The 12,030-nt window shown below is 40.2% G+C and overlaps 1 protein-coding gene across 1 annotated transcript in view; it reads right to left on the bottom strand.

Annotated features, from left to right (window-relative positions):
* Positions 1-1,046: 1,046 nt before the first annotated feature.
* GRB2 (growth factor receptor bound protein 2) overlaps positions 1,047-12,030 on the bottom strand; it is a 47,298-nt gene continuing 36,314 nt past the window's right edge. The window contains exons 3-5 of the mRNA XM_085304534.1: positions 7,296-7,418; positions 4,507-4,675; positions 1,047-3,327 (exon numbers count right to left, since the gene is read on the bottom strand). Coding sequence (XP_085160660.1) covers positions 3,142-3,327; positions 4,507-4,675; positions 7,296-7,418 — 478 coding nt within the window. The 3' untranslated portion in view covers positions 1,047-3,141. The remainder of the gene's footprint in view (positions 3,328-4,506; positions 4,676-7,295; positions 7,419-12,030) is intronic.

The raw sequence follows: 12,030 nt of genomic DNA, 5'->3' as shown, positions 1-12,030 counted from the left end.
CCCCAATTCTGGGCAATTCACAGGTCTCGGCGCCCGCCGCCCCGTCGCGCAGATGTCCAAGCTATGAACAGTGCATGATTTACAGCATTATATATATATATATATATATATATAAAGGCAAAAGCTCAAGGCACACCACTGTAAGTCATTTCTCCATTGAATTCCCTAGCACAAATTAAAGACCCAACAATGCGATAATGTGGACATTACTAAGCCAGCTCCTTAATTATGTCTGTATTGGAGAATAATTAAGAGTAACACACCAAAAACAAAACAACAAACAAAAACAACCCCTCACCCTCCACAGAACACACACTCACATCACTGGGCCTTTTTCCATTGCGTATTAGACTCCACTAAAACTCCCAGGCGCAGCCTGCACACGAGAAGGCTGCGGAGAAGCTGCACAGCGACAGCGGCTGAACATCTTATTAGCGGGACTGGCCAGTGCCATTTCTTCAGGCAACAAGAGAAAATGAGATACGTCCTGCAAGGCATAAATTAAGCAGAGGAAAAGCTCCTGCGACGTTCAGAGCTGTAGCTGCTGTTCTTAAGCAAGTTGGACGCTAATCTTCCCTGCTCTGTCCTTCAGCGAGGCAGAGCTGGAATGAACCTCCAGGCACTCCACAAATAACCAGCACATCATCTCTATTACTGCTTCCATATTACATTAGGGTCAGAACCACAGACGCATTTGAGTAGTCACAAAAAAGCTTGGAAAAAACAAGGGCAGAAATATTTAAGTGCCATCCACTCGCTCAGCTAACAGTCACAGGGTCTTCAATTCTGGAAGCAATGACAGCTCCTTTCCCCCTGCCCCACTGTTTATAATGCCACACATGCTAGGTGACACAGCCCTCAGCCGGGTTAGCTTGAAAGAGTAATAATTCAGCCAAGCATGCAGAGATCAAACCATGATTCTGAGGAGTTTGAACACTTCATGTCAGAGCACATCTCACAGCTTTTTCCTCCTCTATGACTTCTGTAAATTAGCTCCATCAATTATATTTTGGTCAGTTAACTGAAATAACACACAGATGCTCAAGTGAAGAATTCAATGTATATTTATTATTCACAGTTAATTACTATCTACCAAATGCTGCTGCAGAGTTAAAGGATTAAGTACATAGGCCTTTTTTTTTATTTAAACACTGATTTTAATATATATACACACACAAGACATGTCTGCAAGGCTGCATGATATACACCAATTCCAAAATAAGGAAACAATCAAATGGTCCAGGTGTAGAATGCCATAGATTCCTTTTCCAATCACTTTACAAAGAAGGAAGAAAGTGAATGACAGCTAGCAAGGAGAGGGAGAGAAAGTAATACTCTACAGGATAGCTCTCTCTTTCATCTGCTGGAAAATTAAAGTGTAAGGCAGAGTCCATTTCAGGAATAAAACACTTGTAACACTTAGTACAAAAAAAAGGCACCCTCCAACAAAAGATTGCCCGTGCTTTGGCAGGGCAGGAGGAAATCTCCGTTGCAGCTTTTGGATTCGTTGGTGGGGTGAAGGGATCCAGCCAAGTGGCCATCAAAAGGAAAAATAATGCAACTGAAGATTGGCACAAAGAGCGGTGCAGTTTGATTTCTTTCCTTTCTGTCCGACTGACACTGCTCTGGCAGAGGAGCAAATGGTGAAAATAAATGCTGTTCCGGTGAGGGGTGGGGAATACTGTCATCACACAGCCTGCTGTGAATGGGGAGCAGGGGAGGGAAACCTACTTTTTCAACAGTAACATTGACCTGAGGAGGGAGGAGAAAATGGAGAACAGTGATGCCAACCCCACTTTTCAAGAGCAACGTGACTGCAAATATTCCCTATCCAGGCCAAAAAAGATAGGCTGATTACATACATCATGTAGAAACATTCGCTAATGGCATAGTGTGTTTTCAAGCACTGTATCTCGAGGTTCTTCTGCATGATAGAGTTCTCCATCAAAGGAATGTATGTTTTATAGGATATCTCAAATTCCCACCTTGCCTCTCCCTTCCTCAAAATATTCTTCCTCATTTTCCCTGGTTATAACACTTTCCACTTTCTCTTTCTTCTTTTGAGGCTCCTGGTTGCAGCTCCCCACCTTCAAGCAGCCTAAGCTGCCACTGAATGCTCGGATATTTTTTTTTCCTTGGAATAAGGAAAGTCAAACAGTAAGACAAATCTTAAAATTAAAGCTCCATCTCTGTTTGTAATTTTTTTCTTAAATGTCTATTGGTGAAACCACCCTCCTTTACACCGTTCCCCCCAATATATTTACACAGGCAAAAAAAATTTCTCTGAAAAGCTCTGGACTGTTCTTTTAACTTAAAAAAATAATTAATAAAAGAAAATAAGGGAAGGCACTATGGAAAAAATTACAGAATGTGCTCAACCGTACACCTTTAAGAAAAAACAAAAAAAAAAGCTGTCAGCACAGCAAGAACAGACTTCAGTTGTAGGTTGGAATTTCTCAAAGCAGCTCTGTGACTCAAAAGAAATCAAAAACAACAACAACAAAAAAAGCCACACACATTTTTCTCCCTTCCTCTGCTTGGAAGCTGCTGAGCGCCAGAAGAAAATAAAAATTAGAGCAATACCTCATCTTTCCCAGGCCAGAAGAGCTGAATGTTGAAGGCAAAAGCAAAGACTGATGATTTTTTTGTTGGTTTTTTGTTTTTTTTTTTAAAGGCAGGACTGTGGATTTGTTTCTTCTCTCATGTCCCTTCATGTCAAATGAAGACTGCTTGCAGAGAGAGAAAATACCCGCAGAGTTTCTCCCTTTTCCTTTAACTGCATGGCTAGGACTTTATATGGCATTAAAACGTCATGCACTGATGGACAGAGGAGGAGGAGGAGAAGGGAGAAACAAGAAGAGTGAATAAAAGGGGGTAACCCAGGAGCAGCTGAGGAAATTTGTTATGTTCATTTCTTTTTTTCTCTCTCTTTTTTTTCTGTTTTTTAAAGATAAGTTTTGGTGTGTAAGTTGAACCCCCCCCTGCCCCTGAAGTTCCGTACTGAGTGAAGGAGGATCACCTCATGGTGAAATGCGACTCAGGTTTTATCGCCGTGTGGTTTTAGGTCACTGGCTGCAGTTAGACTCTGTATGCGTATTTACTGTTTCTCTGGTTTCTTTAAATAATCTCTAATATTTATCTCTAGATGTTCCGATTCACCGGGGTCACATAGTTGCGTGGAAACATGCCCGTCTGTCCGTGGCAGGCTCCCTTCCACCAGTTGGGGTCAGAATTGTCAAGGACTTGGATAAAGTCTCCACGGCGGAAGCCTAGCTCTCCTTCCTCCTGGGGATCAAAATCAAACAGGGCCTGAACGTATGTTGGTTGCTGAAAGAGATGAAAAAATACATGAAAATCATCCACAGAACAAGACACTTGCTCCTTCAGACAGAAGCTTAGCTTACACCACCTCTGGCAGTAAACATTTAGGCTGTTTCATTTCTCTGAAAGCTAGCCTCCATCATCTGCAAAAAGATGCTAAAAAAAGGAAAGCATAGCCCATAGAAGACCTTAAAGGAATCATGTTTTTGTGAAAGAGCTGAAAAAGGATAGCAGATGTTTTCCTAGCATGCTCCAGTGTTCATGGCTTACCTTAAATCTGTACTCTACTGCAACACAATTTCTTTTCTCTTATTTGCCCTGCTTTTGCCAACTGACAGCATGAATACTACTTACCTACCTAATACTCTGATACACTAAGTTTCTCTTAAAAATTTAATATTGGCATTTTACATACTTTCCTTGAAAGCTCTCCACCGTTCACATGTATCAAGAAGTTCTGTTGCAGAGCATTTTGTCTGGTCACAAAATGCTTCCAAGCTTATGGAAAAGCTAAAGGTTCATTGAAAATGCATTTGTATTCTTAGAATTGTAAGGCTAGAAAGAAATTTTCATGCCTGTCATTTTTAGCTGCCTCTTTTCTAATCCTGTTTAGCACTGACCAAAAAACTTGAGAGACAGATGTTAATTCAGACACACTGTGGCAAAGGGTGCAGGCAGCACCCATAGAGCAATACAATGCCCCTTGTCTTCACATGAGAACTAGAAGGCTGCATATAGAGGCAGAAGGATTTATCCAAAATTGATGAAAAGATTCAGTTATGTATCAATCATAACATTTTAATAGGGAAATGGAACAAAAGAGTAAGTTATACAAAAGCTGCTCTGCTGACACTTAGCAGTAGATTTTGGTTTCTGTTAATACTGGCTAGATCCAAAAAAGCAAGCTAGAGATGTTCCATCTGCTACTACCTTTTCCCTTAGTTGCACCTCTCCAGGAAAGGCCAATACCACAGCCTAACTGTGGTAGGTTTTTATAAACACCCAGCTTATTTCCCAGATGAGGTCTGGCTATAGGATCCAAAGATATACTTCAGCAGACAAGAAAATGTCAAAGTCAGCTCCTGTTCATCCCTATTCATTTACTCTAAGATGCAACCTCACTTCAGATGGAGGGTTGCAATAGTCTAAACAGAGTTGGCTCTGTGAGGATACTGCTTCTCTTACCTGTGGCACCTGCTCAATGTCCCGGAGAAATATTTGCTGGTTCCTGGAGACAGATGTGGATCTGTGATAATCTACCAGCTCGTTCAAAGAATTGAACTTCACCACCCAGAGGAAATACTTGCCAGCCCCATCCCTAAGCACCTTGAAGTGCTGCACATCATTTCCAAACCTAGGAGAAAAGAATGAAGAACAGAAAAAGCACGTTACTAGTACTTTGAGTACTCTTCTTCTGGGATGGCCACACACCAAAATAAATAAATAAATAAATAAATAAATAAAATAAATAAATAAGTCCTGAACTTAAAAAGGTCCCCTTCAGAGCACACTGCAAACAGTGACACTGTCAATACAGATACCAATTGGATGCAGTAAATGCCATATCTTAAAGCTACTTTTCACTTGTACCTTACAAAAATTAGTTATCAGAGATAGATTCCAAATACTGAAATATTTGGCGGGGGGTGGGGGAGGCGAATCTGCAAAGTCTACATATTTACCTCTTGCAATAAAACTTCAGTTTAAGATCAGCTTTTCAAACCTCTCTAAATTTGTAAGGACAAGTTTCAGGTCTTTTAGGCAAGGATTCCTAGTGTCAGAACACCCCTTCTCCCTGATTATAAGCAACATTCCAACTTTTTTTTTTTTTACACTATATTGCCACATAGCTGGCATCCAGTACATTTTGATATATGTATACTGTCACCTGAGTCACTGAATATAGTGCACAAAACACCTGGGACACATATCAGGAACTTGGTGGTAGAAGTGCAAGGTCACATTAAGGTAGCTGCCCAATAGTGCTTTCCACTCCACATTCCCAAAAACAAGATTTCAAAGTTGAACACTGACAGCACTTTTTTGGTTTAGCTCTCCACACACAGCAATTTCACAACTGATTCAAGTCAATTAAACTTTCTGCTACTCTTGCTGTCATGCTGTGCTTCTCCATCCATGCCCCCCACTCCACTACTAGTGTGTGAGAGACAATGTAATGTACAAGCACCAGTCGCAAGGTAGGTGAACTGTTGGGAAAAAACTGCCACAGGGAGAGCAGCGCTGCCTCTTTTGGCAGCCAGCATGGACTTGTGCTAACTGTGAAACTACTGTCTAAAAGACCATTTTGCAAAACAAAAAGCTCTCTCTCATCTTTCAGATAAAAAAAGCAACAGAAAATGCATAAAAGGTGATGCTGCAACTTCAATTCTGTGTTAACAATTCTGACAAATGTTGGCATTCGGTTAAAGCTATTTTTCCAACAATTTTATTTTGAATAAAGAGGAGCTTCAAGAGTTACACCAGGATTTTCCAAGAGAAAAGCACATTGATATTTTTCTTTTAAAGTCCAAAACACTGAAAATAGGAGACAATTATTTCTACTTGGCATGCATATTTTCTATACCTTGGTTGAAAAAGCAGACACATTCTTGGCTACAAAACAAACATGAAACAGAGGCACTGCCTCAGCTCTCCCTTCCTCAACCTGAGAATTTCTTTCCATTTCAAATCTTGCTGATCACCCTTTTAGAAAACAACTTTTTTTTCTCCCTACAGTACAACAGCCAAAAAAAACCAAAAAACCAAAAAAACAAACAACTGAGAACTGGCCACCAGATGGCAACACTAAGCTAACAGGCAGGCATAGATGCACTGTTACAACTTCAGGTTTTACAAAGAAACACACTTTCTGCAATGAAGTTTGTGTTCATATCTAGTATTCTAGTTTGGATGATTGTACCCAAGGCAGAAATATAAACATCCTTCTACAGTCAGTAGCTTTAATTCAGTTTGTTGGCATGACTCAGTGCTGCTGTGCAGAAGGACAAAAATTTGACTACAGACCAAAGAAGAGCAAAAGAAAGAAAAAAAAAAACACAAAACCAAAACAAAACTGTTGAGACAGATCGGTGATAGCCATGGAAAATCCAGCAAACAAGGAATCTGCCTGGCTTCTAAAGAACATCCTATTCATTTCCAGTAGGAAAAGGGAAGATTACAGAAAGTGGAGAAAAAGGGAAAAAATCAGCTGCTCAGGACAGAATCTTCCCTCGCTCTGTGTTAAATTATGCCTCCTACACTTTCAAATTTGTAGAACCATTATTTTGCAGTGGCTTCAGAGGGGTTGAGATAGGTAATATGGTAATATATGGCCCATGGCTAACTAACAGGAACTCCTGATGGTTAAGAGTTAGCACATCAAGAAAGATTATTCAAGGATAAGAACTGTTCCTCTTCAGTTCACTGCTTCTAGACTAAGGTCTCTACCAACGTGGAACATGCGGGTGAGATAGAAGAAGTCTTTGTTTTCACAGTTCCACATACCAATGCAAGAGAAGATGACTGTCTCCAAGACTTGGGCCAAGCAGTCATGTAAAACACACCTGGAAGTATACCAGGCAGACAAAGACAGAAGATGGAAAAACAGTTTTTGCTTCAGAGGAAGAACGGAGGAAGACAGGAGAAAGGCAAGCATACACCAGGCACTTTGTAGCCATCAGAAGGAGGAACGGGATCCACAAACAAATGGGATCCACAAAACAAAACAATGTTTAGTTGCTGCTTAAGTCAGGCAGCAGCTTGCCACCAAGGGCAGCCGTGTAGCTCATTACGAAACAACTCCTCTTACTGAAGAGGAAATAAATACATATCACTGGAAGAACTGGCATGCTATAGGGGATTGGAAAGATTGTTCCTGCTCTTCAGCATTGACAATCACCGTCTTTTATCTATGAGTCCAAATGAGCAGTAGATGTCCTGATTACCACAAATTATTGCTTCTGGGTATTACTTACTTGACTGAGAGAGAGAAGTCCCCAGGAGCACTCTCACTCTCCCTGATGAGGAAGGCACCATCGTGTCTCTGTTTGCCTAACATCTCTTCAGCTTTTGCTCGAGGAATCTTGCCAAAAAACCATCTATGGGGTAAGGGAAGAAAAGGAAACAAAAGAGCAAGTTAAGAAATTTAATCCTCTCATGGAAAACCCTGACCTAGGTATTTGCACCAACATTCAATGATTCCTAACAGCAATAACTAAGCCACACATCATTGCCACTCTAACACAGGCAAGTAAACACCATGCACCCTTTCATATTGTTTCATCTTGGGAACGAAGGCTACCATGCCTTCACAAGCGTGTGCTCATACTAGCCCTATTTCACCTAATTTACCAGAACATAGATGTAATAAGAGTGAAATTCTCAAGTTACAGGGTCTTCCCCTCTGAGGATAAAAGGACTACTCGCAATTTAGTATGCTGTTTATATTACTTAGCACTTTACTGTAACTGAAGTTCAGTATATAAACAATGACAACAACAACCTAATTTACACAACTGCTTCATAGCAAAGTCCAGCTCTGTGAGACAAAGAGAACTGCCCTAAAACTTTAGACAAAGTTGAAAATTCTACTAGGTTCTACAGAGATACCTTAGTAATCAAAAGGTGTAGCTCAAGCAAGGGTTTCAAGTCCTAACCCTTCCTCTATCACTAAGGCATAAAGTCTTGCATCTCTAGCAGCAAAGTTTTAGTTATGCAGATTATATGATGCCATCGACCTAGAGACAACAGAGTCCAGTCGCTATGGAACTTCTCTATGATACAGTTGTTATTTGCAGAGCAGACAATGTATAACACAGGTTATATAGGATTAAGCACAGAAACATCACTATTTTAACAGATAAGAACCTTAAAAAAAGGTAGCATTTGTAAAACTCAAGTGAAAGAGTTTGATCACAGGTTTCTCTTCAGAAACATTACAGTTGTCGAAACAAGATCCTGCCTATGAGTTTACCATCCTGCACAAATGGAAATTAGATTGTGTGTCAAAAAACAATTTACAGTCTCTTTCAGATCAAGTGGTAGGACATAGTTCCTTCAGCAGGCAGAATGACCAGCTTCATTCAACAGTTGGTTGTTCCTGAAGCACACAGTTCAACCTTTCTGACCCTAGTGACTACTATACCCAAGCACTGTGGTCAAAGACAGGTATCACATGTTGGAAAGCTAATGTGGATGCCAGGAGTGAAGCTATAGGCAGGCAGAAAGTGAGAAAAGCTCTCCAGCTAGACATATTTAATTTAATTGTACATCTTGTTTTTGTTCTTTTCATCCCCTGGAATAGAAAGAATAAGCTCTCTCCCACATTCATCCTATTTCCAGTGACAAAGAACTTGATGGCATTTAGTAGTTCCTTGGTGGTTTTGCACTTGAATTGCTTCTCGGTACCTGAGGGGTGAGAAAGCCAGCAGAGGGAGTGCCTACCCGCCTCTCATTGCACTCCCTCCAAAATCAGCCAAGAGAAACCATTATGTACAATTCCTTCAGAATTCAAAGGTAGTATTTTTCTTCCTGAGCTTTTGGCACAGTTGTGAGAAAGATAAGCAAGTCTTGAATTTTACCTCGGCCAAGTATTACATAACGTAAGCTTTATACTTTGATTTTAGATATCTTGCCATAGTTCTTGTTTGTTTATTTCACCCTATTTCCCCCCTCAATTTTACTGAATCATTAAACAGCAGAAGTGTACAATTCAATTAATGGAAGTAACGCTTGCAAAGTAACAATGTCAAATTCTCAAAGTTTTCTGCCAGCTGCTTCCAAGGCATTTTAGTTTCAACAGGAGACAGAGATTAGAAATCTTCCATAATTCTCAAGCTGTTGTAGTTTTTATGAGCTCAGTACCACTTTAGCCATCCACAGAGAAAAGCCTGATTTTTAACTATAAAAGACGAAGAAAGAAAACTCAATACTTCTGGAGCTTTCACAGATCACAAAGAAACAAAGTAAGTTACTTGGAGGCAGTCCTATCCACTTAAGAACACACATGCAAAGCACCAGAAACTTTCTGCACATAAAAATCATTCCTATAAATGATTGAAACAAAATCCCAGCATGTCCAAGAGCTCTGAGCCAAAGAAAGTGACCACAATGTTCCCATAGGTTCCCTTCTGAATGGCCAGGCTTGATAACATTTGTCTCCAACAAGCTTTGTAATATAGGTGAAGCTCATCCAGTCAGCACTGCAAAAACAAATCCAGATATTACTGCTGATGCTGCACAGCTAGAGGGAGATGCACTGATTGGTACAACACTGAGTTCACCTTGCGTTCAGACTCCTTTCAATCAGCAGTTTGGAAATTGTTCTGGCTTCACTTAGTGCAACCACTTAGCTTGGCTCTACTTCCTCCACATAAGTTACTGTATTGCAAAGTGACACTTTAGCAATGTCTGCAAGAACAGTGTAACAGGAACATAAACAGTTGAGATGTATATACCACAAATCTGACCCAGCCCACTCTATATAAACAGCAAATTCTTCCCGACTCCTTGAAAAACAAAACGTAGTCCTGCCACTGAATTGCACAGTTGTGCCTTTGCAGGAAGCCTCCCTGTCCCGAGTATCCTGCAGCTCTTCACTGAGTATCATGGTTGTATCTCCTTATATTTTTGCTTTGTTAGTTGATGTGCAATCCAGATTAACCCTTTGGAGTCCAGGTGACTCAGCTGGTGATTGAAGGACTCCATATTTTCCTTTGGCTTAATTTGCTAATAGTTACAAAGCAAACTGGAATATTTGCAACATTCAAGCAGGAAGAACACAACATTTAAGACTAGCTGTAGGGCTGGATGATTTCAAGATCTCAGATCCCAGGGTAAGGCTACCATATAAAGCCATTTTTCAGTTTCTTTCTCTCCAAACCCTCTTGAAAAGCTCTTGAGCCACCTTCCCACAACACAGTGTGACACTGATTGGAGGAAAAAGCATTCCCTTTCTCACGCCTGGTCACCTGCCTGTAGTTTGCTTTTTGTATGACCTGCTGGACTACTTAAGAGAGCTCTGCAGCTAGGCAAACATTAAGCTATAAAAACTTTTGCATAATCTCCCAGGGTTGTTAATGCACTAGTTAAGACTCCCAACAATGCTGACACATGGAGTTAACTCTCACCATCTAGCTACCATCAGCATTTTAAACATTTTCAAAAAAAGGTCAAATTGACTATGCCTAAAAACCATCAGCAAACTCACCTACTTTCAGGCTCTGATATTGCTCATTCCCTCTTTGGTAGCAATAAGTAAAAATTGACAGCTCTCTCTCTAAAACCAAGATGATTATAGAATGAACAGAGCATTATCATTATAGTAAACTCAAATGCCTGTGAAACTTACTACAAGATGTACAAGGATTTAAATTAATGAGAGATTGAAATTGGCACGTGCGTTTGTGACCCCAATGGACTAGTAAGATCAGAGAAAGCTAGGCTTGTTATTACAGCAGGCAGGGCTTTATTTAAACAATTTCATAAGTTTCTTGGGCATCCTGGCTTCGCTTCCCACTTAGCTGCACTAAAGCAGTATACCTTTTCACCTTCTCAGGGCATGGTCACGGTCCCTCAGAATCTTCACTCTGCCATTTCAAAAGAGCCTTTAGAAAATAATGCTCGATTGTATTTAACTACAATGTCTTCATGATATAATTACAGCTAATAATTAACAAAGCCAGCTTCAGCTTTTGCAGGCAATAAACACTACAGCTCCTTTTAAAAACTCTGATGACCAGTTTTGCTGCTTCTTCCAAAACATTCTCTCCCCTTTAACTCTGCTATTCAGAGCTTGCCATCTTCTTGTTCAGATTTTGAAGAAATTCAATTTTTGACAGAACCAAAGTTCAGTAGAAGACAGTAAAAATACTTGAACTGATGGCAATAAACTATTCAGAATCATGAAACCCTACTACTTTCATATGCTTGCTCCTTTATATTTAAGGGGAAACATTCAAAGAGGTTATTCAAATAGTCTTCACCGGAGCTGCAAACCAATGCAACTATATCTGCATAGCAGTACACGCTCTTTGAAGCTGGTCTGCTTTGAGAGCACAGCATTGAATCAGATGACTCTCGAGGTCTCGCCCAACTTAAACTACCCTGAGTATAGAACCACAGAATGTGATGGAGACATACTAAGAATTCAGCTGCATATATTGCCAAGTATTTTTCTGGTGAGCTATGAATGCCAAAAAATTTTTGCTCTTATCTGCAGCACTAAGTACAAGACAGAATCATCACCCAAACACAGTATCAAGTTCTAACACCTGGTCTTACCAAACTGTGAAATGGCTAACCACAAACATTTAATATTCTAAGAAAAGTCTACAAATAAAAATTTAAAATACTCTTTTTAAAACAGAGCTTGATTAAAAAAAGAAACATAAAACACTGCATAAAGACTCACAATTTTTTGCCTGTCAAGTTTGAAATTTTTGTTAATTTCTGGCAAATTTCCCCTGAATCACAACACTTGTACTGGAGTCTTTTCTGCAAAGATTAAGCTGAGACACCCAATTCTAAGGAGCATAAATACATTAGCAAGACAGTAATAAGTAACAAGTAGGGTAGACCCGACAGCTGGCTGCTACAAGAAGGACAATCCAGATCCCCTTTTGAATCAGCCAAGTCTTGCTCCTCCCCTATTGCTTGCTCTACATCTGATCCCACAGTAAACAACACAGGGAATTCAGTCACACCCCCCCC

The sequence above is a fragment of the Rhea americana genome, unplaced genomic scaffold (genome assembly GCF_003343005.1).
Source record: "Rhea americana isolate MKP2758 unplaced genomic scaffold, rheAme1 scaffold_21, whole genome shotgun sequence".
In the NCBI taxonomy this organism is placed as follows: domain Eukaryota; kingdom Metazoa; phylum Chordata; class Aves; order Rheiformes; family Rheidae; genus Rhea; species Rhea americana.
This window is presented reverse-complemented; position numbering and strand designations above follow the sequence as displayed.